A 27,896-nucleotide genomic window follows, 5' to 3' on the forward strand; every position below is an offset into this window, starting at 1 on the left:
AAAAAAAAAAAAAAACCACATTCACACACACACACACACAAAAAACCCTGTAAAATACTTAAGAAAAGATGAATGAGAAAGAAACAGAACAAATGATTTTTAAATGACAAAGTATCTTATCTTTTTAAAAGAAGTGTTTGAAGTCACAACAACAAAACTCCGGGAATACCAGTTGTAACGTTCCTCTGTGGGGAACTAGACTAGGTCCATAGCAGAATACACTGTGGTACACAAGTACCACGAAATACTATTTCATAGTTTAAAAAGTAATAGCATTTAAAACTGGAGTAATACCCATGACATATTGGTAAGCGGGCAGTGGGGATACACTGTTACTCTATTTTGTAGAAAAGGCAACCAAAAAATGATATGTGTTTGTGGATGGATAGATAGATAGATGATTGACAGATAGATAGATAGATAGATAGATAGATAGATAGATAGATAGATAGATAGATATGTAGTAGCTGGAGTGCGAAGAACTAAAAAGAGCTATTGTGGATTACTCTCTAGCCAGTGACTAGACCTCAGTTGGCACCTTTCTTCTCACTCATTTACTACTTAACACATACTCGTTGGGTGCCTATTCTGTGCCTTAGGCGCTGATATTTATGGAGCACCAAATACATGCAGACCCATTGGCAGGTGTTGAGGATGCGGCATACAGTGGATGTGATTAATGCAAAGTCACACATGTCCCCATGGGGCTCATGACATGAAGCGGACAATCAACAATTATTTAAGAGAAATGACTGCCATATTTGATGTGCTATGAAGGAAAATGCACAGGAAATTTAAAAAAATAAAATACAATACAAATCATGTTGGAGGTATAGTGGAAATAAGGTCCAGTGCTCTCCAAGGGTGATATCAGTCCCCTTAATGGGAGCCAGACTCAGCACCTGGGAAGTGCCTGGGCTGCCAGTAGATCCTCAGTCAATCTTTGAAGGATAAATGAATGAATGCTCACTGAAATGTCACCTCCTCAGAGAGTCCTTCCCTAACCCTCCATCTGAAGGAGCCTCTCCTGTTCTTCTCTATATTCTGCTGAGATTTAGATGAGGATGTGAATGCTACTTTTTGCATACTTCAAACGCTGTATGGGGAAAAATAAACCTAACAGCTTGAGAATGAAACCCACAACCTTTCTGTATCATGTCAGAACCTGTCTGGTGATTGACTCATTAGAAGAGAAGGGACTGCAGGATCTAGCTTCTTATCAGAATATTTAGAAACTGGAGCTTTAACGAGGATCACAAAGGCAACTTTCAATGCCAGGATCTATCATCCAAGAATGATTTTATCAGTCCTGAACGTTGGCTGCCTGACTGAATCCAGGGCAAGGTGCAGGCTTCAACTGAGTTTTCTGCAAGGTGTCCCAAACCCAGCATTCTGTGCTTATGGCATTTAACAGCTGCTTGTTTCTAATTGATTACTATCCACTGGAGCACACAGGGTAAAATGTCCAAGGAATGCTTTCTCGAAATCTCGGATACCAAGAAATAATCCAGAAGATGATGCCAAAGACAGACTCAGGCCTAGGAATCAAAATTTAACAAAAGAGGGCATTTTAAACTATCTCAGAATGCTTGCTGAGCATATATCTGGGGCTAGTTAATCGATCCAAAGTAATACATCTGAAAGAATATATGCAAGTAAAAGTCCCACTCCAATACACACCTGGGATAGTGGGCTTTGGTGAAGGCAGTTGATTCCACCAATGAAAGCCATATTGGGCATGATGGGCCTAGGGTAATCCTTCACGAAGTCACTTCTAAGCAGCCAGACAGATGCAGAGCTCAATAGATTCTGGACAGTCACCTCTCTCTGCAGGAATTCCGAGGCAAGGGTTGCATAAGGGGAATAAACCACATCGCACAGAAAGTTCTGTGGAAAGGCAATGAGCATGTTCTTCACCCGCTGCAGGAAGGTCATGCGATCTGAATTAGCGGACAGAGACCTCGGCACGTAGGAGAATGGGTTAGGGCACTGGGTAGCCTCAAATTCCAGGCTGCATGGCAATGCATTCAAGAAGAATACAGTGGGCAGAGACAGGTACTGGGCCACGATGGGGCCACAAGGAAGGAAAGGGTCTGTCAGCATGACATCAAAGCTGCTTTCCGCCAGGGAGGACATGAGCTCCTTGTTGTGCAGTAAGTGGGAACAGCCAGACAAAAGCATAGCAGAGTCCTTTTTTATTTTCTTGTATGTTTTGATCACACGCCGCAGGAAAGAATCATTCTCAAAAACAGTATGCCCAAGACTAACAAAAGACTCTTTCACATCCTCCCTTTGGAATGGCACAGGGTACGTCTTCAAGGTGTAAAATGCTCCCTCTCTGATGTACAATGAGGCATCAGGTGCTAGGACAACTATTTCATGTCCCCTCTGCTGCAGCTGCTGGATGGCCCCAAGCATGCTCAGCCAGTGGCTGCCATCCACTGGGATCAACAGCATCTTCCCAGCATGGCACACCACCGGGCCCAGCACACACAGCAGTAGGCCCAGGACAAATGGGTGTCTGCCCTGGGACTCCACAGCCATGGCACCTTTGCTCCTGCCAGAGCTTCACCCTCTCCTACTCATATATATGGTAAAAAGCAATCAATACAAGTTAATGTTTGATTGTGTCACATGACTATGAAAAGTCGTCAGTCCACAAAGGTAGCAGGGAGTTCATTTTCAGAGATAAAGAAGGTGGAGCTTTATTAGGTTTCTTAATAGGCAACAACAGTTGAACTGGCTGGAATTTCACACTCAAATCACATTCTTGAGTGAACACAGCAAAGTACCTCCAGCACCTCTGGATCCATTAAATTAGTATTCCATGGACCAAGAAGTGTTACCAGAGAGGAATAAGGACGACTATGTAGTGACAAGTTAGGCTTCTTTTCCAGAAATTAAACAGAAAGCTTTTTAGAAAGCCTTTTAGAAAGAAAAGAACACAACTGTCCCCCCACTTTCGCCATGGAAACCTAGGAGTGCTCTTTCCACAGCTCCCCCTGTACTGCCTGCTCACCTGTATCATGTGTTTCATTCCTTCATCCAACAAATATTTATTGAGTCCAGCACAGTGTGGGGTCTTGAGGCTGCAGCGGAGCCCACCACATGAGTCTCCTGCCTCCTCAGAACTCACGTGCCATCAGGTGAGCCAGACTCACAATTTAAACAGATGAGCAGGGACTTAGAAATCATGAACCAGGCTAAGAAGGAAATGAACAGGTGGGTGGGTGGGCGGCAGTGGAGGGTCATGCTGGGGTAGAAAACGACCAGAAAGGGAAATCCGCTAGAGTGCATATGCACAAAAGTCTTCCCCAAGGACAGGTCTGTATTAGTGTGAACCTGAAAGAGCCAGTCCTATAAGATAGATCTTGAGTGGCTAAGTTGGCCTGGATTTAAAATAGAGCCAACTGGTCCTTTGCTTACTACAGGTCACACAGTTACTCTGAGTATCCTGAAAACCTGTACCTTTTTATAGTTGAGATTTTCAGCACTCACCTGAATCAATCAATTAGAGCTCACCCACCTCAGCCACTCAGGGCTCAGCTTCATCAACCAATCAGAATGCAGCTGCATTGACTAATAAGAACTAAGCAAGTTTCTATCCTTCATTTGCATAAATGGACCTGATTGGGAACCTCAGAAGGAACTTTTTGCCATGAAACCTGCCTTTCTTGTGTTCTGTGGAACTCGCCTTCATCGTGTACCAGAGGCTGTAACTCCCTGGTTTGCAAACTGTTCACTGGAACAAAGTCTCTTTCTTCCAAATTCCTTTTCAGAGAACTTTTGTTCACAACAGGAAACCAAATAGATAAGCAAATTCAATTAAGTTAAATTGTACTCATTCTACTGGCCCAAGATCCAGGGGGAAATAAGGCATTTGGGGAAATTCTGATGACTGAGTGGAAGGCAAAAGGGAAAGATGAACAAAAACAATAACTCAGATTTGTATTTTATTGACCATGGACGCTAGGGCAAGTATTGTGCAGCCAGAACTGGAAGTATTACACTCTTTTCTTTGGGGATACACTGCTGTACCATACAATCCCAACATAATTGCACAGATCCCAACATTTTAACCATACACAGCACAGGCCAGCCATACTTGGGGATGTTCTTAGAGGATCACAGAAAAACAGCTAACCAGAGTTTTGGTGTCCTGTGGGACATATTAACAGGTACTTAGGGTACCCTCTCATTCTGCTCCTTAGAGTAGGTACTTCGGCATGCACATGCACACTGAAGCTCTTCCCCACACCCAAGCACTCTTCATTTTTTAGGACCAAGATTCTGGGCAAGCAGAATAGACATAGCAAGGCTTTCACTCTTTGTTGTGCCTTATCAGAAATTCTGAAATTCACAGTTCAATTTAAACCTTAAGGGTGATAATTCTTCCAAAGTCCCAATGCCATGTGAGTGCATTTGTGGATTAAAGGGAGAAAAGAGGCTATAAACACGTAAGTCACCACTGTAATGATTTTATGACTTTCCTGCATCACGCAGAGCTTCCAAGCTTTTTGAGGCTGCTGCTGCTGTGTACCTGGATGGTTTGGGGCCACAGATCTGCCCCTGACCAAGAAATACTTACTAATCTGAATAGTAGGCAATCCACATTCACCCTCATGAATTACAACAGAGAACCATTGCTAAGCAATCCAATTAATCTCTGCTCTGGAACCAAAGCAGAATCCATTGCTAATTCCCTCATCCACCAAATATTTATGGAACGTGTGAGCCCTACTGTATGCCAGTCACTATGCTAGGAACTAGGGCCAGAAGGCCAAATTAGAAATGGCCCTTGCCTGAAAGGAGGGGTCACGTGGACGGAGACAAATTCATGACCAGGCAATTACAGGGCATGGTGCTCTGGGGGCTGAGAAATCACATGGCAGGGCAGCAATGTGATGGTCTTGCTACTAAAGAGTGACATGTCCATGGAAAGTGTTTCTGGAACCCTTTTGAAGGTACTTTCTTTTTAAGCTGAAGACCTAAGTTAATAGGCCACCACTTGACACACTCCCAGCTCCTTTCATCAAATCAGAATGAAGGGGCTTGTTACTAAAGGAGCAACATAAACATGTCCATTGCCCTGTAGATTATCTACAGGACCATCCAGGGAAACAAAGCCACCTTTCTTGAATCTCCACAGCATTTTGTTCTGCTCTGCCTTACATCTTTTAGCAGTTTGCATATCTGTCCTTGCTATTAGACTATAGCTATATCCTATACATCTATTCCTTACAGGCAAGATTTTGGCTTTGGAATCATGCCGTCACTCAGGTGCCAGTACCTGGTTTTGGAGACAGTAAGCACTCTGGACGTGCTTCTGTATACAGGTGACTTTCCTTCTTTTTTTGTTCTAGACCCTGTATCCAAGATAGCAAGTAAGTGCTGAATCTGGATGTTTCTACCACTGTCTCTCAGACCCAGCTGCCATGGTCCTATTTCAGGGCCCCAGCCCCCCTGTTCCCCAACCCCCAGCTGTCCCTTCTGAATCACTGCATCGGCTGCCAACTGAAAAACCCCACATCACCACCACTTCTAGAACCTTGATCAACAGCTTCCTGGGCACAGAAGAAAATTCAGACTCCTCCGCCTTGCTCTCAAAACTCTGGGATAGACCCCAGTCCCCTGTCCAAGCTCATTCCTTCTTTCTAGCTCTTCTGCTTGCCCCCTCCCTCTGCCTCTTACCCTCCAGCCATTCTGGATCACTTGTTGTTCCCCAAACTTGCTTTGATGTTCCCAAATTGCTTTGTTCACACTGAACTCTACCCTCAGCCACCGTTCTATGACTGTTCATTGCGTGCTTACCAAGTGCCAAGTCTAGGTTTCAGTTATGTCACTAGAGGTTATATAAACTCAGAAGTTTGTTCTGGTGAGATAACATATCCCCATTAGCCCTAATACCCTTTATGAACTCTTAGAATGTTCTTCGGTTAATCATTTTCCGTTTAGAACTGAGTGACCTTTACTAGTGTAATGCCTCACAATTTATCAAAGCACAGAATCCAGTGTCAAAAAGAGAATAAGGAGGAGGTGAAGAGAACTCAGATCTCAAAAAAATATCCCCTCAAAATTTATGGTCATGACATAGCAGTTCTAGTGGAAATAATCACTGCATCCCAAGTTTATAGCACCCTAGTGCTATAAACATGGCCTGCAAGTCTTAATGGCTTTCATACAGTAACTAGTGCTGTATTTCCTTTTATCTGAGAGGATCTCTCTGGTGTTTGTTTTAGCAGTCAAGAAAAGTGGATTACACGCACAGTTGACCCTCCATATACTTGGGCTTCACATCTGCAGATTCAGTCAACAGCAGATTGAAAATATTTGGGGGGAATAGAAATGAAAAAAAAAAAAAAAAAACAAATAATACAAATAAAAAACCAATACTGTAAAACAACTTTTTACATAGCATTTACATTTATTGGGTAAAAGTAATCAAGAGATGATTACAGGTTTAAAGGAGGATATGTGTAGGTTATATACAAATACTGTGCCATTTTATAAAAGGAGCTTGAGCATCTGGATTTTGGTATGAGGAGGAGGGTTGTCCTAAACTAATCCCTTCAGAATACCAGGGACTACTGTACTAGACTAGCAGGTCTCAAAGAATGAGCCAGAAATCCTAGGGATCCCCAAGAATTTTTCAGGAGAATTTTGCAAAGTCAAAACTATTTCCATAATAATAATACTTGATTTTTTCACTGTCATTCTCTCACAAATGTACAGTGGAGTTTTCCAGAAGCTACATGGGTGATGTGTAATATCACAATAGATTGAATGCAGAAGCTGACATAAGAATCCAGCTTTCTTTTGAGCCACGTTCTAAAGAGAGATGCAAAAAATGTAAAACGATGCCACTCTTCTCACTACATTTTGTCTCAAAAAAAGTTACATAAAAACAAAGTTTGTTAGTGTGTCATGGGTTTATTCTTATTAAATTGCCCAATGAATATGTTTTTAATTCTGTTTCAATCTCTAATGCAGTACATATATGATAGGTATAATCCACATGAACAAAAGCAAATGGGTACCAGGGCTGGAACGTTAGAGAACTGCAGTCCTAAACACAGGATGTCTTCAGCCCCGGTCAGACTAAACTCACTCCCACCATCTTCTTCCCTCCTGTGGCCGAGGAAAAAGACTGATATAAAGCCGACTTTAAGAAAAACAGTTCTTCAGGCAGCTAAAGTCAAAGCCGTCTCTTTTCCCTAACCTCTTTTTCCCACCCTTTTTGGAGACCATGGCTTTGGGGGCCGAAGTGGGCGGGGCCTGATCGTGGAGCATTACAGAGCCTCACAGACAGCAGGGCCAGTCCCAGGAGCACTGCATCGTGGGAAGCGAGGAGATCATAAGCCTCGACCAATGAGATATGGCTGCGTCATAAGGGGGCGTCCCTCCAGGCGGCCCAGGTCGCCAACCACTCAGGCCTGCGCTCGGGCCTGGCAGCTGTCCCTCTCGCTGTGCCAGTTCCCCGCGGGCCGTTCTGGCCGTCCAGCATGGTGGACTACTACGAGGTGCTGGGCGTGCCCCAGCAGGCCTCGACCGAGGCCATCAAGAAGGCTTACCGCAAGCTGGCGCTCAAGTGGCACCCAGACAAAAACCCCGAGAACAAGGAGGAAGCAGAAAGGAGATTCAAGCAGGTGGCCGAGGCCTACGAGGTGTTGTCGGACGCCAAGAAACGCGACGTCTACAACCGCTATGGCGAGGCGGGGGCAGAGGGTGGCTGCGCAGTTGGCAGACCCTTTGAGGACCCCTTCTAGTACATCTTCAGCTTCCGCGACCCGGCCGAGGTCTTCAGGGAGTTCTTCGGTGGGCAGGACCCATTCTCCTTTGACCTCTTCGGAAATCCACTGGAAAATATTTTTGGTGGTCGGAGGAACTCCCAGGGAAGCAGAAGCAGAGGGTCTGCACCCCTTTTCTCTACCTTCAGTGAATTTCCAGCTTTTGGGGGTGGATTTTCTTCTTTTGATACAGGATTTAGTTCCTTTGGCTCCCTGGGAAGTGGGGGCCTTTCTTCCTTCTGCATGTCCTACGGTAGTGATGGGACAGGCAGCTTCAAGTCCATGTCGACTTCCACTGAAATAGTTGATGGCAAAAAAAAAACCACCACCAAGAGAATCATTGAGAATGGCCAAGAAAGTGTGCAAGTGGAGGAAGATGGAGAGTTGAGTTAAAGTCCTTCATAATAAATGGCATAGAGCAGTTGCTCCGCATTGACACCGAGTAATCCCAGCCCACATTTGACTTAAAGCACATCTGGAGGAATAGTGGACTTTTTTTAGGATTGAAAGTGAACTTTGCTTTCAGAACAACTGTACCCAAGAATTTATAAACATTTTATGCCAATGCCTGTCTTTACCATTGGGACTACTATGGATAGGACCTCTGTTTGTCTTTCGATCATTGTAAATATCTGTATGCGCTTTGCTATTTATTAAACTTAAGCCTGAGGCTGACAATGATTATTTCCTAGTGCTAGGACAGAATGTTCAGCTCAGCACTTTAAGCCTTAACTTTTTCTGTTGGGAAAGTGTGAGCCAGGTGGTTTGCTCTAAATCATTTGACTTCAGTGTTTTACTGTGTGGTGGTGAAATTATGAATATATTAATACTCTGGCCTAATTTAATGATGGCTTTTAATTGCACATAAATGCTGGTGATGTAGGAAGAGTTGACCATTATTTAGATAAAAGGTTAAACCCAGGCTTTATAAAAGCAGGTAAACCTGGTAAGGTGGCTGCATTAGTTTCCTATCATGGCTGTAACAAGTTACCCAAACTTGGTGGCTTAAAACAACACACGTTTTTTCTCTTAATATTTTGGAGGTCAGACATTTGAATCCCGTATCACTGAGCTGAAATCAGTGTAGAAGCATGTTCCCTCTGAAGGCTAAGGACAGAGCTTGGGGTTACATGGTTGGTCAATGGTGTACTAGGACTGTCTTCAGCCCTAACGTGGTTCTCCAACTATGGTAGGTCCCGGAAATGTAAAAAAAGCATTTCCAGAAGGCCACACAGGACTATCCTATTGCTGTGCTTGGGACATACCAAATTAGGTTGATGAAAGCCAAGTGTATCTGTAATATTGTTTGGGTGAGTCACCATATACACAACTGAGAAAGTACTTTTCTGTTGGCACGGGTTATTCCCCAAATGAAGACCATTTGGGGCATGTTGTCTTGGGGTAGTCCATCACAAAGGGTCCCACCTTATAGGGTCAACTCTGAGGAAAGGTTTGCATAAGACATGAGAGCAAAAGGGCAACTGAACTAGACAGGCTAAAAAAATTAAGAGCAGCATGCTGGTAATTTTTTACAGAAAAATCATGGCCTGAACACATCATTAACCAACAAAGACTGTGATAATGGGTTTGGATATGCTCTAGAACCCTTAGAGTCCAATCTGCATGGAATGGCACCCAAGCAATAAACAGCAGGAACATGGCAGTTAGCTGGCACCATCCCACAGGGGCACATGGCGTCTCACACTGAACTCTGAAATCAACATGCTACAAGGTGCCTGGGTAGTTGCTGCTTATATAATAATTACACAAGAAGTATCAGAATAAGACAGCCTGTCAGGGCTTTTGAAAAATGAGTTCATATTTTAGAGAACAAGACAAGGGAACTTACATGTGTGAAGATACTCACTGAGTAGTTTGCTGGGGGTGGGTTTGCTTTTGGAGCAGTTCAGGGATGAAAAGAATTTTGAGAGATGGTAGGAAGGCATGGAAATAGTTTCATGGTAGTTTTGTGTGTTGGAAATCACCACTCTGGGTAGGGTAGAATGAGTGGGATTGTATCTACACAATTGGTTACATAAATCCCATTGTTCGGGTCAGCAAAGAGTGGCATACCAGTGTCACTCAGAGGTAGTGGGTCCCTGTAACAACTCTGGCTAGTTTTAACAGTTGAAAGCAAACACAACATTCAAATTTTGATATATCCTGGATTACTGATGTCATAAATGGGAAGTGTTCCTTTTACAGAAGTGTAAAGCTTGTTTGATTATTGTTTGTTTGTTTGTTTGTTTGTTTGTTTGTTTGTTTGTTTTAGAGACGGGGTATTGCTCTGTGGCTGTTGCCTAAGCAAAATTATACCTCACTGTAACCACGAATTCCTGGGCTCAAGTGATCCTTCCTCCTTAGCATTCCCAGTAACTAAGACTACAGCTACCACGCCTAGCTAATTAAAAAAAATCTTCTTGTAGAGATGGGAATGATGTTGACCCACTCTGTTGTCCCAGCAAGAGCATTTTATTTAAAGAATTTTTAGAATTCAAAAATCTCCTTTTAAAATGTCTCATCTCAAAAACATAACTGCTAGAGGCCTGTATGTGTGTACTCATCTCTTATAAAAGGGTTTCATAAATCAGGTTTTCAGAACGGAAAAAGGGGTATTTCCTCTGGTGCAAAGATGACCATCTTGAGACCCCTAAAATGAATTCCCTCCGTGGAATCACTTGTTCCTTCTCACCAAGCACAGCGGGCAAGGAAAGGCATGACCCTATGAGCCCCAAGAGACATGGAGTCCTGTGACCAACTCAGTAGGGTCCAAAAAACCAAAATGCCAGGTATCTTTTCTGTCTAGAGCTCAACACAGCTGGTTTTAGTTCAGCTTACATCACACACTGGAGAGCATCTGGAAGAGGGAATGATCCTTTCTGTCCATCATCTTCTTCCCCTCTGATTCCATTTTCTGTCTCCAAACAGGTAGAGAGACTTCCCTCTCTTGGGAAATCATTCACATAACAGCTTACCTTTCTAGGAATTTCTAATTCCACTTTCTCATCAATGTTCTCAATAAATCCAGATTCATTTCTTTTTCTCATACTCTCCTTTAAACCCTTTCAGTGTAACATCCATCACCACCAATCTTGCATTTGTCTGTTCTCACACTGCTGTAAGACATACTCAAGACTGGGTAATTTATAAAAGAAAGAGGTTTAAACGACTCACAGTTCCACATTGCTGGGGAGGCCTCAGGAAACTTACAATCATGACAGAAGGTGAGAGATAACCAAAGGCATGTGTCACATGGCAGCAAGCAAGAGAGAAACAGAGAGGAAGAGCTTGTGAATGAATGGGGAAGAGCCCCTTATAAAACCATCAGCTCTCATGAGAACTCACTCAGTAGGATGGGAACAGCATGGGGGAAACTGCACACATGATCCAATCAGCTCCCATCAGGTCCCACCCTTAACACATGGGGATTATGGAGATTACAATTTGAGATGAGATTTGGGTGGAAACGCAGAGTCAAACCGTATCATTCTGCCCCCCTGGCCCCTCCCAAATCTCATGTCTTTTCACATTTCAAAACCAATCGTGCTATCCCAACAATCCTCCAAAGTCTTAACTTATTTCAGCACTAACTCAAAAGTCCATAGTCCAAAGTCTCATCTGAGACAAGGCAAGTCCCTTCCCCCTATGAGACTGTAAAATCAAAAGTTAGTAACTTCCAAGACACAATGGGGGTACAGAGATTGGGTAAATGTTCCCATTCCAAATGGGAGAAACTGGCCAAAAAAAAAAAAAAGCAGGGGGGCTACAGGCCCCACTCAAGTCTAAAATCAGGCAGGGCAGTCATTAAATCTTAAAGCTCCAAAATGATCTCTTTTGACTTCATGTCTCACATCTAGGTCATGCTGATGCCAAAAGTGTGCTCTCACAGTCTCAGGCAACTTGGACACTGTGGCTTTGCAGGGTAAAGTCCCCCTCTATGCTGTCTTCAGAGACTGGCATTGAATGTCTGCAGCTTTTCCAGGCACGTAGTGCAAGCTATTAGGTCTACTATTTGGGGTTCTGGAGGATGGTGGCCTTCTTCTCACAACTCCACTAGGCAGTGCCCCACTGGAGACTCTGTGTGGGGGCTCCAACCTCACATTTCTTTACCATCCTGCCCTAGCAGAGGTTCTCAATAAGGGCTCCACCCATGCAGCAAACTTCCGCCTGGACTTCCAGGCGTTTCCATACATCCTCTGAAATTTATGTGGAGGTTCCCAAACCTAAATTCTTATCTTCTGTGTACCCACAGGCCCAACACCACATGGAAGCTGCCAAGACTTGAGGATTGCACCCTCTGAAGCAACAGCCTGAGCTATACCTTGGCCCCTTTTAGCCATGGCTAGAGTCACTGGGACACAGGGCACCAAGTCCTGAGGCTGCACACAGCACGGGGGGTCCTCGACCCAGCCCACAAAACCATTTTTCCTTCCTAGGCCTCCAGGCCTGTGATGGGAGGGTGTGCTGCAAAGTTCTCTGACATGCCCTGGAGCCATTTTCCACATTGTCTTGGCAATTAATATTTGGCTTCTCCTTATTTACGGAAATTTCTTTAGCCAGTATTTCTGCAGCTGGCTTGAATTTCTCCCCAGAAAATGGGTTTTTCTTTTCTACCACATGGTCAGTCTGCAAATTTTCCAAACTTTTATGCTCTGCTTCCCTTTTAAACCTAAATTCTAATTTCAGATCATCTCTCTCAAGTTCATAGTTCCACAGATCTCTAGGGCAGGGGCAAAAATGCCACCAGTCTCTTTGCTAAAGCATAGTAAGAGTAACCTTTGCTCCAGTTCTCAACAAGTTCCTCATCTCCATCTGAGACTCAGCCTCGACTTCATTGTCCACAACATTATAAACATTTTAGTCAAACCATTCAACAAGCCTCTAGGAAGTTCCTAACTTTCCCACATCTTCCTGTCTTCTTCTGAGCTCTCCAAACTGTTCCAACCTCTGCCTGTTACCCAGTTCCAAAGTCACTTGCACATTTTCAAGTATCTTTATAGCAGTACCCCACTCTCCATGGCACCAATTTACTGTATTGGTCCATTCTCACACTGCTATAAAGACATACCCAAGACGGGGTCATTTATAAAGGAAAGAGCTTTAATTGACTCACAATTCCACATTGCTGTGGGGGCCTCAGGAAACTTATAATCCTGGCAGAAAGTGAGAGAGAGGCAAAGGCATGTCTTATATAGTGGCAAGCAAGAGAGATAGAGGAAGAGCTTACAAGTAAAGGGATAAGGGCTCCTTATAAAACCATTAGATCTCATAAGAATTCACTATGATGAGGGCAGCAGGTGGAAAACTGCCCCCATGATCCAATCATCTCCCACTAGGTCCCATCCTCAACACGTGGGGATTATGGGGATTACAATTCAAGTTGAGATTTGGTGGGGGACACAGAGCCAAACCATGTTAAATCTGGTGTGACCTCATGCTGGGAAAGAGTCAGTGGCCTCACTATTGCATACATTCACATGTTCTTTACCATACTCAAAAATTAGCCTTGTTAATGTGGAATTCTCTAAGGGGCATAGCAAGAGTGATCTGTGCCACAGTTCCCAATTTGTTCTGCTCCACTGAAATAACAGTGAAGTTTTGAGCAATGTAGTTAACACTAGAGAATATGTTCACATTGAAAAACTGGAAGAAAAGGGCAAGAGTCACTATTTAAATGCCATCCCATCTTTCAACATTTTTACAAATCTAATAAACCCATATTTTATAATTGAATAACTACACTGCATAAGAGGGAAAATCACCAATAAAAAAACATCATGTGGTTTGATTTAAAAAATGAAACTTAGAGTATTTTGCAATAATACCTATGTTAATAAAAAGAATTACAGAAATAAAAATACAAAAGCATCTAAAGTTATGGAAGTTCATATGCATTCGGTGAATATGACATAAAAAGGCTGAATTCATATCAATGAACCCCAAATATTTTGGAATAATGAAAGCTGCCTTTGAAATGTTTGGTAAAGGAGTAGATCCCACTATAGAAACTTGGAGTGGCATAGGGTGGGTTTGGTGATGTGATCAGCCTCTCCTGAGAAATGCTTCCCTTCTTGGACACATGTCCATTCATCACTGTCCCCAGGTTACTGGGCTTATACACTCACAGTTTATCTCCTCCCTAGTCCCTCCCACAATTTCTTGATAATTTCAGCATTCCAAGTAGAAGACCCATTTGACCTGCAACCATCACTATTCCTTCCAAAATCTGAGATGTCCCCACATCATGCACCAGACCCCAAATCCTGAACAGAAAATCTTTTGTCAGCACAGATCCCTCTCTGGAAACTGAATTCCGTGTGTAATTCCATAATCACAGACAGACATCCCACCTTCATTGCCCTACTTCCACTGAACTGAGTCAACCTCTTTGACACTTCTACTTCCTGTGAGTGCTTAGGTCTCCTGTGGTCACCTCTCTATCTTTTGCAAGACAGGACCACTAAAAATAATCACGTTAACTATTGTAATTTGCTGTTGCATCATCTTTCCCCTGAAAATTATGCAAACAAAAAAACCCAGGATGGGTCAATTCTCAGTGTAGAGTGTCCCTGCTCCTGCCGAATGAAGGGCATGCACAACCATGACTATGGTGCCTTTACAAATGAACAGTCTCCATGAGTCACACCAGTCCTTGCCCATCCATTGACAAACATTCCTGTCTGCCTCTTCTTCCTCTCATTGACCGTTTAAAACCTGAAATACCCTACTAGCGACCCCTTAACAGTTTATCTCATGGAAGACTATTACGACAACAAGCAGAAATAAAAGCACTGGAAAGAGAAGTAGATATAGAAGCAATTGTAAGTAAATACATTTTTTAAAAAAGTGTTTTGCTTGGAACATTGATTGGATGAAGGCACGAACACCAACCTGAGATAGTAGCTTCCTGTTGGCACAGTTGATGCCCCCAATGAAGACCATGTTGGGCATGATCGGCCTGGGGTAGTCCATCACAAAGTCCGATCGGAACAGCCACACGGATGCATGGCTGAGAAGATCCACCACTGACACCTCTCTCTCAAAAAGCTCAGAGGCAAGGCTTGCATAAGGGGCAGAAAGAGCATGGCAAATGTAGGACAGGGCCAGAGGGTAGAGCATGTTCTTGACCCTTTGCAGGAATGTCATGTGGTCTGAATTGGTTGTTAATAACTTAGGAATATAGGAGTAAGGATTTGGACACTGTGTGCCCTTAAAGTCTAAATCGCATGGAATGTTCCTTAAAAAAAACACGGAAGGAATTGACAGGTACTTAGCCAGCACTGCCCCACAGAGGTAAATGGGGTCTGTTAAAACCACATCAAAGGAAGTAGCATTCAGGTGCCTCATTAGGGTCTCATTATACAGTATCTCCATACAAGACCTATGAAAGACCAAAGATATATTTTTCAAAATTGCCATACTTTTAGAAAATGTCTTCAGAAAATGTTCTGTTTCAAAGTACAGTTGAGTATGGCCCAGCATAAGGCGATCAAATTCATCCTGGGTCCATGGAATGGCATAGGTTGTCAGGGTGAAAAAGTTCTCTTCTTTGATGTGCATTTTCACCTCCGGGGTGAGGACCACCGCCTGGTGGCCTCTGGCATGGAGCTCCCGCACGGCCTCCCGCATGCTGAGCCAGTGGCTGCCATCAATGGGTACCACCAGCACTTTCCCACTCTCAGCCCAGGGCTGGACACTGAGGAGGAGCAGCAGTCCTGTAGCCAGCCACAGCAGGGGAACCCGGGGTCCTGTGGCCATCTCAGCAGAAGCCGCCAACAGCTGACTGTCCACCCCACGCTGTGCCTCCTACATTTGTTTTCTTCATCTTAATTACCTTGTCACTGAGCCACCTAGCAAATCATCATGTAATTGGAAGACAGAGTGCCCTCCTCTAGTTAATTATTACCGATAAACCAATCATTGTCTTTCATTATGGGCCCCACTTTGGGAAAGACCGATCACTCCTATCTTGAAAAACTCATCTGACCCTGCGCTTGCTCTGGGGAACATCCAAGTTTACGCTCTTGTTTCTCATCCAATTCCCAACACAAGGCTGTGAACACCCATTTCATGTCACTGCCTCCTACTTCTCTATGAACCACGTTTATCAGGCTGCAGCTGAGGTCTGAGGAGTCACCACTGCCCTAGTCCCCAACCATATGCTCTCTGCTGGATGTGACCCTATTTGCTAATGCTTCAAACTCTTTCTTCTCATGTATGAGTAACACAGCACATCCAAAAAACATACAACATTGCTAAGCCAGCTTTCTCTAAACAGAGAGTGTGTAGGCTGGCTATCTGGTTTTGGTCATTTTTCACACCAGGATGTTTCTTGTAAGGATCAAAGAGGACTCTCTCTGAAGTGGCTGTCAATATATAAAAAGCTGCAGGGAGGCTGAGCTCAAGATGTGGTTATTGGATTCTTGGGAAGACCTTGCTGAGGATTCTCCATCTATCCCATGGAATAAGAGGTCCTGCTGTCTAAAGCACATATGGGCAAGATAACCCTAGCAAGGACCCACGGTGGGTTCAGGGAGCTCCCTGCTCACCAAGGGACCAGGGGAGCTAGAACCTGGCCTCAGATCTTGCACAGTCTGAATTCCTCCTCTGAATGCTGAAGGCTCCAGTCTTCTGCAAGTCTGCTTAAAGACTAAAGTGTCCATTCATCCAGGCCTTTATTTCATCCTGAAGATTATGATCAGGCTTTTCTCCAAGTCAATCCAGCACCAAGTTCTGATAAGAATGGTTCCTCCAGAACAGCATGGGCTGCATAATTTGTGGGGACCCAAGTTCAAATTTCAGATGGAGAATTAAATGTGTGCCCTTCTAAGAGAGAGAGACCCTGAGCACTCACAAGGGTCTCAAGTCCACGAGGTTCATCCTGCTCCAGAAAGTCACCACTATATGTGCTCACAAGATTGCTCATGCCTCCTTGTACTGGTCACCCCAGGATGATGTGGGCAGGTTCTCTGGTCTGTGCACACTTTCTATCTCACTGTCTCTGTGTCTTCTTGCCTGGCCATGTCTGCCATTTCTGTTAAGGCTGAGGCTTCCCTTAGGGAGGAAGTTACCCCCATTAGAGATCCACATTGATAATAGATTCCACCTTTGGACAGAAACTATGGGACAGGCAGCGAATGTAAGCATCCACCAGGGGCACACCCAGCTCAAGGGCAGCACAAGTAGGATGGCACAGAGAAGGAAGGTCTTCAAGGGCTTTGGGAACTCTCCAGGGGAGAACAATTCCTGGGGAATTGTGAGGATATAAAGGGTTAGAAAGGGATTCTTAGCTGTAAGTGCAACATCTCAGCCTCTGAATTATACTTCCAACCCATTTAAAATTCTTTCCCTCTAAGCACCCTCCTGATGAGCCCAAGGTGAGGGGTGGAACACACCTGGGAGGTTGCTCTTGCCACATTCATGGGCTCCCGTGTTCTACCTCCAAGTAGTGGTGTTTTATTTAGACAGTGAAGACATCTGATTTCAAGTGACACATCTGGAACACCTAGACACTGGGGAGGCCCATGTACCTTGGAAGATGGTGGTACTCCAGAGACCTGGAGGTGCTGAGGAGAGTAGAACTACAGGGAGTGAGGAGCTCCTGGTGCCTGGGAAACAGGAGCAGCTGCGGTCTGGAGATGAGGAGGGGTCTGGGCTGCACAGATAGACTGGAGCCATCTGAATATGTGGTGGTTGAAGCCATGGGTGTCAGTGAGGTCACCCCAGCAAAGTCCAGAGACAGAAAAACGCATCCCGAAAGCCTGACCTGTGTGGTCTTGTTCGTCTCTGCCAATCTCACAGACCTAAACATACGAATTGGAACTCTAGAAACTAATCTTCACATCTTGGGGTGGACAAAGTTTCCTTAGGGTACAAAAAGTACAAACAATAAAAACTTTGCTAGAATGTACCTCATCAAAATCTAGAACTTTTGCTCTTTGAAAGGTATTGTTTTTTAAAGATGAAAAAAAAGGAAGACAAGGAGAAAAGGAGATAATTGAATGGTAAGCTGATAGCTCTGAAGGCTGGAGAATAGAACTCTATGGAGTACTGGAACAAAAATTAAATTTAAATGGCCATATAGAGGAAAATCTCCTAGCTTTGAATAAGATGTGGATTTCACTTTAAGCCTAGTGTCTGTGGTAAGCAGAATCACAGCCCCACGAAAGTATCTACATTGTAGTTCCTCAAATCTGGGAATATGTTCCATTACAGGTGGAAGAGACTTCACAGATACGATTAAATTAAGGGTTTTGAGTTGGGGAGATCATCCTGGATGTCTGGGTGGGACAATGTAATCACAAGGGCTCTTACAAGTGAAAGAGACAGATGTAAGAGTTTGAGACTTGAAGATGCTGCACTGTGTCTCCATGGAAATGGAAAAGTGCCATGGAATTCCAAAATTAAGAAGGAAAAAGGAAATTTCTGTTAAAGGATTGAGCTTACACTCAATGGAAAGAATAAAATTAAGAACAGACAGAATCAGAATGCTGACATCAAAGAAACTATCAGATTGAAACCATTCTGGGTTTTTCTGTATTTTAAATAAATAAATTTTAAAACCATAGGAGCTGAAACTCCTGAGCTCAATGATTCTCCCACCTGAGCCTCCCAAGTAGCTGGGACCACAGGTGCATTCCATTGCACCTAACTTTTCATATTGGAGTTTAAAAAACTGTTTTCTAAACTTTTAAAACACGATTTTCACATGCCAAAGAAATTTTCATTTTTTTGAGACAGGGCCTGGCTCTGTCACCCAGGCTGGAGTTAGGTGGTGTGAACACATGGCACACTGCAGTCTCCATCTCCTTGTATCAAGTGATCCTCCTGCCTCAGCCTCCCGAGTAGCTGGGACTACAGGCCTGCACCATCACAACTAGATAATGTTTTGAGTTTTTGTAGAGATGGAGTCTCAGCATGTTGCCCAGGCTGCTCTCAGACTCCTGGGCTCAAACAATCCTCTTGCCTCAGTCTCCCAAAGGGCTGAAATTATAGGTGTGAGCCACCCACCTGCACACAAATTATTTTCAAATTAAAAGAGATGGGGAATTTTAAAAATAATGTAGGGGTAGCAATACCGATATCAGATAAAATGTATTTTAAGAATTATTATCTAATGATAACAGCAAACTATGTGAAGAAAATACAAGTCTCAAACCTACATGCACCAATCTAATCACTATGTATAAAGCAAAAACTATTCAAGAACCAAAATATAACTGGAGCAGAATTTGTTATGTAAGGGGATTTTTAAAAAGACATCCTTCCCAGAATTGGGAAGGTTTAGTAGAGGGATTTTAAAAGATAGAAAAATTGCCCAGTGTGGTGATGGCTCACACCTGTAATCCCAGCACTTTGGAAAGCCAAGGCTAGTGAATCACTTGAGGTCAGGTGTTTGAGACCAACCTGGCCAACATGATGAAACTCCATCTCCAGAAAAATGCAAAAAAAAAATTAGCTGGGCATGGTGGCATGCACCTCTAGTCCCAGCCACTTGGGAGACTGAGGCAGGAGAATCAGTTCAACCCAGGAGGTGGAGGTTGCAATGAGCTGAGATTCCACCACTGTCCTCCAGCCTGGGAAACAGAGCGAGACTCATTCTCAAAAAAAAAAAAAAAAAAAGAAAAAGAAAAGAAGAGAAAAATCGAAAAGACAGAATTTTAGTTGTGTCCATGGAACATTTATAAACATTGACCATATTGTTGTCACTAACTGCACAGGACTACGGAGCACTTGAAATGTGGCTATTCCAAATGGAGATATGCTGTGTCAGATATATGCTAGAGTTTGAAGACTTAACAAGAAAAAAAATCTATGAAAGATAGCTAAGTCATAATCTCATATTGAATACATGTTGAAAGAATAATATTTGGGATAAATCTGGTTTAAGAAAATGCATTTTAAAATTAATTTCAGTGGTTTATTTTTTGCTGGTTTCTAACATGCCCACTAGAAGAGTTTAAATTATGTATGTGGCTTACATTATATTTCTATTGGACAATTCTGTATTAGACCATCAAGTAACCTATTAAGAATTTCTTAAGTAGTGTCTTCATAAGAAACGTTTTCTTATTATAATGCAAAATAACTAGAAAAAATAAGAGGGAGATGACTACAAAAAATATTCACAATATCAGAATTAGGAAACAGACTTATAGACAGTCATTGAATCAAAAGAGAAATTTTAAAACTGATATTTAAATTATCTAAAAGCAGTGAAAAGAACAGCAATTTTTACCAAAACCTGAGGGACACAGAAAAAGTTTTACTCAGAGCCCTCAATGCTTCATTAAGAAAAATCAAATGTAAAGAAATGTAACATTCCTCTAACGAAGTTAGAAAAGCAGCTACAAAATCAGCCAAAAGAAATTAGGATGAAATCATTAAGGCAAAAATAAGCTGCAATTAATGAGACAGAAAATGAAACAGTAAAAAGAATATACAAATTCCACAGTTATTTCTTTGAGAAGACCAGTCAAATAATTCAACCTATCATAAACTTTAAATCAAGGAGAAAGAGAGGGAGAAAAAACATAAGATTTCAACTATGGTCTTGTATATTTGCAGAAAAATTTCAAATCTAAGGGTCAACCAAACCAAGTAAGTAAGGGTGACAAAATAACAAAGGAGATTGATGTAGTAAAAATGATAATGGCATGCCTATCACAGATAATACATGATAAAGATTTTGGTGTAAATGATCTCTCATGCACTCAGTAAATTGGCATGAACACTGCAAAGGTCTCCAGGTGAAACACCTTGTTCTGCAGGAGTCTTTTAAACTCTAGTAATGATGATGACAGTTCTTCCTCTAAGAGGCCTAAGGTGATCTGTGAAAATTCTTCTTTATTCATCTTGACCCAGAAACACCACAAAATCATGCAAATCAAGGGGTTTCAGTTTTCCTGTTCACTTAAAGGACATTCATGAAACTCCCCAGGCCATCAAGTATATGCATATACGAAGAGCCACCAAGTGTCTGAAAGTTGTCACTTCATGGAAGCAGTGTGTACCATTTCGATGTTGCAATGGAGAGGCTGGCAAGTGTGCCCAGGGCCGAACAGTGGGGCTGGACACAGGGTCGGTGGCCCTAATAGGGTGCTGGATTTTAGATGCACATGCTTCAAAATGCAAAGAATAATGCTGAATGTAAGGGTTTAGGTGCAGATTCTCTCATCATTAAGCATACCCAAGTAAACAAAGCATCCAAATGAGCCATGGGTCTTGCAGAGCTCATTATCAGATTAACCCTTACATGACCCCCACTGCCACATCAAGATGTTTTGATTGATAAGGAACAAATTGTTCCTAAACCTGAGGATGAGGTTGCATAGGAGAAAAAGATATCCTAGAAGAAAATAAAGGAAAAAAATACCTATGGCACCAGAATAATTTCAGCATAAAGTAAATGCAATTGTAGGTAAACATGTTTTTAAAAAGTGTTTTGTCTGGAACATTGATTGGAAGAAGGCACCAATACAGACCTGAGATAGTGGCATCCTATTGGCACAGTTGATGCCCCCAATGAAGATCACGTTAAGCATGATCAGCCTGGGGTAGCCCATCACAAAGTCCCCTCGGAGCAACCACACGGATGCATGACTGAGAAGATTCGCCACTGACACCTGTCTCTGAAAAAGCTCAGAGGCAAGGCTTGCATAAAGAGCAGAAAGAGCATGGCAAATGTAGGACAGGACCAGAGGGCAGAGCATGTTCTTGACTCTTTGCAGGAATGTCATGTGGTGTGAATTGGTTGTTAATAACTTAAGAATACAGGAGGAAGGATTTGGACATTGTGTGCCCTTAAAGTCTAAGTCACATGGAATGTTCCTGAACAAAAAACACAACGGGAATTGACAAGTACTTAGCCAGCACCATCCCGCAGACAGAAATAGGGTCTGTTAAAACCACATCAAAGGAAGTAGCATTCAGGTGCCTCATTAGGGCTTCATTATGCAATAGCTCCACACAAGACCTATGAAAGACCAAAGACATATTGTTCATAATTGCCGTATTTCCAGAAAATGTCTTCAGAAGATGTTCTGTTTCAAAGAACCATTGAGTGCGGCCCAGCAAAAAGCGATCAAATTCATCCTGGGTCCATGGAATGGCATAGGTTGTCAGGGTGAAAAAGTTCTCTTCTTTGATGTGCATATTCACCTCCGGGGTGAGGACCACCGCCTGGTGGCCTCTGGCATGGAGCTCCCGCACGGCCTCCCGCATGCTGAGCCAGTGGTTGCCATCAGCAGGCACCACCAACACCTTCCCACTCTCAGCCCAGGGCTGGACACTGAGGAGGAGCAGCAGTCCTGTGGCCAGCCGTGGCAGGGGAACTTGGGATCCTGTGGCCATCTGAGCAGAAGCCATCAACAGCTGACTGTCCACCCCATGCTGTGCCTCCTACATTTGTTTTCTTCATCTTAATTACCTTGTCACTGAGCCACATAGCAAACCAACATGTAATTGGAAGACAGAGTGCCCTCCTCCAGTTACCTATTACCCATTAATCTATCATTGCCTTTCATTATGGGCCCCACCTTGGGAAAGACCGATCACTCCTGTCTTGAAAAACTCATCTGACCCTGCGCTCGCTGTGGGGAACATCCAAGTTCAAGCTCTTGTTTCTCATCCAATTCTCAACAAAAGCCTGTGGTAACCCATTTAACGTCACAGCCTCCAACTTCTCTGTTAGCCATGTTTATCAGGCTGCAGCTGAGGTCTGAGAGGTCACCAACAGTGGTAGGCAATAGCAGGCAGTCCACATTCACTCTCATGAATAACAACAGAGAACCACTACTAAGCAATCCAATAAATCTCTGTTCTGGAACCAAAGCAGAACCCATTGCTAATTTCCTCATCCACCAAATATTTATGGAACGTGTGAGCCCTACTGTATGCCCGTCACTATGCTTAGGAACTAGGACCAGAAGGACAAGTTAGAAATGGCCCTTGCCTGAAAGGAGGGCTCAGGTGGACGGAGACAAATTCATGACCAGGCAATTACAGGGCATGGTGCTCTGGGAGCTTAGAAATCACACAGCAGGGCAGCAATGTGATGGTCTTACTTTGAGGGCTACTAAAGAGTGACATGTCCATGGAAAGTGTTTCTGCAACCGTTTTGAAGGTACTTTCTTTTTAAGCTGAAGACCTAAGTTAATAGACCACCACTTGACACACTCCCAACTCCTTTCCTTAAATCAGAATGATGGGGCTTGTTACTAAAGGAGCAACATAAACATGTCCATTGCCCTGTAGATTATCTACAGGACCATTCAGGGAAACAAAGCCACCTTCCTTGAATCTCCACAGCATTTTGTTCTGCTCTGCCTTACATCTTTTAGCAGTTTGCATATCTGTCCTTGCTATTAGACTATAGCTATATCCTATACATCTATTCCTTACAGGCAAGATTTTGGCTTTGGAATCATGCCGTCACTCAGGTGCCAGTACCTGGTTTTGGAGACAGTAAGCACTCTGGACATGCTTCTGTATACAGGTGACTTTCCTTCTTTTTTCGTTCTAGACCCTGTATCCAAGATAGCAAGTAAGTGCTGAATCTGGATGTTTCTACCACTGTCTCTCAGACCCAGCTGCCATGGTCCTATTTCAGGGCCCCAGCCCCCCTGTTCCCCAACCCCCAGCTGTCCCTTCTGAATCACTGCATCAGCTGCCAACTGAAAAACCCCACATCACCACCACTTCTAGAACCTTGATCAACAGCTTCCTGGGCACAGAAGAAAATTCAGACTCCTCTGCCTTGCTCTCAAAACTCTGGGATAGACCCCAGTCCCCCTGTCCAAGCTCATTCCTCCTCTAGCTCTTCTGCTTGCCCCCTCCCTCTGCCTCTTACCCTCCAGCCATTCTGGATCACTTGTTGTCCCCCAAACTTGCTTTGATGTTCCCAAATTGCTTTGTTCACACTGAACTCTACCCTCAGCCACCGTTCTACGACTGTTCATTGCGTGCTTACTAAGTGCCAAGTCCAAGATTCAGATTATGTCACTAGAAGTTATATAAACTCAGAAGTTTGTTCTGGTGAGATAACACATCCCCATTAGCCCTAATACCCTTTATGAACTCTTAGAATGTTCTTCGGTTAATCATTTTCCCTTTAGAACTGAGTGACCTTTACTAGTGTAATGCCTCACAATTTATCAAAGCACAGAATCCAGTGTCAAAAAGAGAATAAGGAGGAGGTGAAGAGAACTCAGATCTCAAAAAAATATCCCCTCAAAATTTATGGTCATGACATAGCAGTTCTAGTGGAAATAATCACTGCATCCCAAGTTTATAGCACGCCAGTGTATGGCTTCGATACAGTAACTAGTGCTGTATTTCCTTTTATCTGAGAGGATCTCTCTGGTGTTTGTTTTAGCAGTCAAGAAAAGTGAATAACACACACAGTTGACCCTCCATATACTTGGGCTTCACATCTGCAGATTCAGTCAACAGCAGATTGAAAATATTTGGGGGGAATAGAAATGAAAAATAATACAAACAATACAAATAAAAAACCAATACTGTAAAACAACTTTTTACATAGCATTTACATTTATTATGTAAAAGTAATCAAGAGATGATTACAGGTTTAAAGGAGGATATGTGTAGGTTATATACAAATACTGTGCCATTTTATAAAAGGAGCTTGAGCATCTAGATTTTGGTATGAGGAGGAGGGTTGTTCTAAACTAATCCCTTCAGAATACCAGGGACTACTGTACTAGACTAGCAGGTCTCAAAGAATGAGCCAGAAATCCTAGAGATCCCCAAGAATTTTTCAGGAGAATTTTGCAAAGTCAAAACTATTTCCATAATAATACTACTTGATTTTTTCACTGTCATTCTCTCACAAGTGTACAGTGGAGTTTTCCAGAAGCTACATGGGTGATGTGTAATATCACAACAGATTGAATGCAGAAGCTGACATGAGAATCCATCTATTAAGCCAAGTACTAAAGCGAGATGCAAAAAATGTAAAACAATGCCACTCTTCTCCCTACATTTTGTCTGAAAAAAGTTAAATAAAAATAAGATTTGATAGTGTGTCATGGGTTTCTTATTAAATTGCCCAATGAACATGTCTTTTAAATTCTGTTTTAATCTCTAACGCAGTACATATATGATAGGTATAATCCACATGAACTACAGCAAACGGGTACCAGGGCTGGAACGTTAGAGAACTGCAGTCCTAAACAACAGGATGTCTTCAGCCCCGGTCAGACTAAACTCACTCCCACCACCCTCTTCCCTCCTGTGGCCGAGGAAAAAGACTGATATAAAGCCGACTTTAAGAAAAACAGTTCTTCAGGCAGCTAAAGTCAACCCCTTCTCTTTCCCGCAACCTTATTCCCACCCTTTTTGGAGACCGCGGTTGGGCGGGGGCCGGAGTGGGCGGGGCCTGGTCGTGGAGCACCACAGAGCCTCACAAAGAGCAGGGCCAGTCCCAGGAGCACTGCATCCTGGGATGCGAGGCGCTCATAGGCCTCGACCAATGAGATGTGGCTGCGTCATAAGGGGCGTCCCTCCAAGCGACCGAGGTCGCCAACCACTCAGGCTCGCGCCCGGGCTGGCAGCTGTCCCGCTCACTGCGCCAGTGCCCTGCCGGCTGTTCTGGCCGTCCAGCATGGTGGACTACTACGAGGTGCTGGGCGTGCCCCGGCAGGCCTCGACCGAGGCCATCAAGAAGGCTTACCGCAAGCTGGCGCTCAAGTGGCACCCAGACAAAAACCCCGAGAACAAGGAGGAAGCAGAAAGGAGATTCAAGCAGGTGGCCGAGGCCTACGAGGTGTTGTCGGACGCCAAGAAACGCGACGTCTACAACCGCTATGGCGAGGCGGGGGCGGAGGGTGGCTGCGCAGTTGGCAGGCCTTTCGAGGACCCCTTCGAGTACATCTTCAGCTTCCGCGACCCGGCCGAGGTCTTCAGGGAGTTCTTCGGTGGGCAGGACCCATTCTCCTTTGACCTCTTCGGAAATCCACTGGAAAATATTTTTGGTGGTCGGAGGAACTCCCAGGGAAGCAGAAGCAGAGGGTCTGCACCCCTTTTCTCTACCTTCAGTGAATTTCCAGCTTTTGGGGGTGGATTTTCTTCTTTTGATACAGGATTTAGTTCCTTTGGCTCCCTGGGAAGTGGGGGCCTTTCTTCCTTCTGCATGTCCTATGGTAGGGATGGGACAGGCAGCTTCAAGTCCATGTCGACTTCCACTGAAATAGTTGATGGCAAAAAAATCACCACCAAGAGAATCATTGAGAATGGCCAAGAAAGGATGGAAGTGGAGGAAGATGGACAGTTCAGTTAAAGTCCTTCATAATAAATGGCACAGAGCAGTTGCTCCGCATTGACACCAAGTAATCCCAGTCCACATTTGACTTAAAGCATATCTGGAGGAATAGCGGACTATTTTTAGAATTGAAAGTGAACTTTACTTTCAGAAAAACTGTACCCAAGAATTTATTAAAGCTTTATGCCAATGCCTATTATTATTGTTGGGACTACACGGATAGTACCTCTGTCTTTCAATCGTCGTAAATATCTGTATGCACTTTGCTATTTATTAAACTTAAGCTGGAGGCTGACAATGTTTATTTCCTAGTGCTAGGATAGAATGTTCACCTTGCCTTTTTCCGTTGGGAAAATGTGAACCAGGTGGTTTGCTCTAAACCATTTGACTTCAATTTTTTAGTGTGTAGTAGTGAAATCTATGAATATATTAATACTTCTGAATTAATTTAATGATGGCTTTTAGTTGCACATAAATGCTGGTGATGTAGGAAAAGTTGACCATTATCTAGATAAAAGGTTAAACCCAGACTTTTTAAAAGCAGGTAAACCTGGTAAAGTGGATCCATTAGTTTCCTATCACTGCTGTAACAAATTACCACAAACTTGGTGGCTTAAAACAACATGTGTTTATTCTCTTAATATTTTGGAGGTCAGACATTTGAATCCCATATCACTGAGCTGAAATCAGTGTAAGAAGCATGTTCACTCTGAAGGCTGAGGACAGACCTTGTGGTTACATGGTTGGTTAATGGTGTACTAGGACTGTCTTTAGCCCTAACGTGGTTCTCCAACTGTGGTAGGTTGCTGGGGATAGGCCCCCAAATCTGGCCAGAAGCTGCCCCCAAACTGGCCATAAACAAAATCTCTGCAGCACTGTGACATGTTCATGATGGTCATGATGCCCACGCTGAAGGTTGTGGGTTTACTGGAATGAGGGCAAGGAACACCTGGCCCACCCAGGGAGGAAAACTGCTTCAGGCATTCCTAAACCACAAACAATAGCATGAGCCATCTGTGCCTTAAGAACATGTTCCTGCTGCAGATAACTAGCTAGAGCCCATCCCTTTGTTTCGGCCCATCCCTTTGTTTCCCATAAGGAATACTTTTAGTTAATCTATAATCTATAGAAATGATGCTTATCACTGGCTTGCTGTCAATAAATATGTGGATAAATCTCTGTTCAGAGCTCTGAAGGCTGTGAGTCCCCTGATTTCCCACTCCACACTCTATATTTCTGTGTGTGTGTGTGTGTGTCTTTAATTCCTCTAGTGCTGCTGGGTTAGGGTCTCCATGACCGAGCTGGTCTCGGCAGTAGGTCCTGGAAATGTGAAAAAAGCATTTCCATAAGGCCACACAGAACTATCTTATTACTATGCTCGGGGCATGCCAAATTAGATTGAGGAAAGTCAAGTGTATCTGTAATATTGTTTGGGTGAGTCACCATACACACAACTGGGAAAGTACCTTTCTGTTGGCACAGGTTATGCCCCAAATGAAGACGTTTAGGGGCATGTTGCCTTGGGGTAGTCCATCACAAAGGGTCCCATCTTACAGGGTCAACTCTGAGGAAAGGTTTGCATAAGGCATGAGAGCAAAAGGACAACTGAACTAGACAGGCTGAAAAAAATTAAGAACAGCATGCTCTTAATTTTTTACAGAAAAATCATGGCTTGAACACATCATTAACCAAGAGAGACTGTGATAATGGGTTTGGATATGCTCTAGAACCCTTGGAGTCCAGTCTGCATGGAATGGCACCTAAGAAATAAACAGCAGGAACGGGGCAGTGAGCTGGCACCATCCCACAGGGGCACACAGGGTCTCACA

General features: G+C 43.5%; 2 protein-coding genes and 1 pseudogene across 11 annotated transcripts in view; 2 read left to right on the forward strand and 1 right to left on the reverse strand.

Moving 5' to 3' along the window:
• The window catches only part of LOC104666351 (UDP-glucuronosyltransferase 1-6), a 108,580-nt gene that overhangs the window by 10,906 nt on the left and 69,778 nt on the right, over window positions 1–27,896 (reverse strand). The window contains exons 1-2 of one of the 10 annotated variants that reach the window (XM_010368465.2): window positions 21,724–22,139; window positions 14,679–15,129 (exon numbers count right to left, since the gene is read on the reverse strand). The exons of 6 other annotated variants lie outside the window; for them this stretch is intronic. In XM_010368465.2, coding sequence (XP_010366767.2) covers window positions 14,679–15,129; window positions 21,724–22,139 — 867 coding nt within the window. Of the gene's footprint in view, window positions 1–1,680; window positions 2,558–14,678; window positions 15,583–21,723; window positions 22,140–27,896 lie in introns of those variants that run through there. 3 more of the 10 variants (XM_010368431.2, XM_010368442.2, XM_010368480.2) reach the window with 3 other exon arrangements.
• LOC104666407 lies at window positions 7,503–8,233 on the forward strand (annotated as a pseudogene).
• On the forward strand, window positions 25,411–26,085 carry LOC104666417 (dnaJ homolog subfamily B member 3). Its single transcript, XM_010368494.2, has one exon. It carries the CDS (start codon window positions 25,411–25,413, stop codon window positions 26,083–26,085), a length of 675 nt encoding a protein of 224 aa, XP_010366796.2.

This window comes from Rhinopithecus roxellana, chromosome 14, assembly GCF_007565055.1.
Source record: "Rhinopithecus roxellana isolate Shanxi Qingling chromosome 14, ASM756505v1, whole genome shotgun sequence".
Lineage (NCBI taxonomy): Eukaryota > Metazoa > Chordata > Mammalia > Primates > Cercopithecidae > Rhinopithecus > Rhinopithecus roxellana.

Coding starts and splice junctions, on each gene's coding strand:
- LOC104666417 (XM_010368494.2), top strand. CDS start 25,411: ATGGTGGACTACTACGAGGTGCTGGGCGTGCCCCGGCAGGCCTCGACC.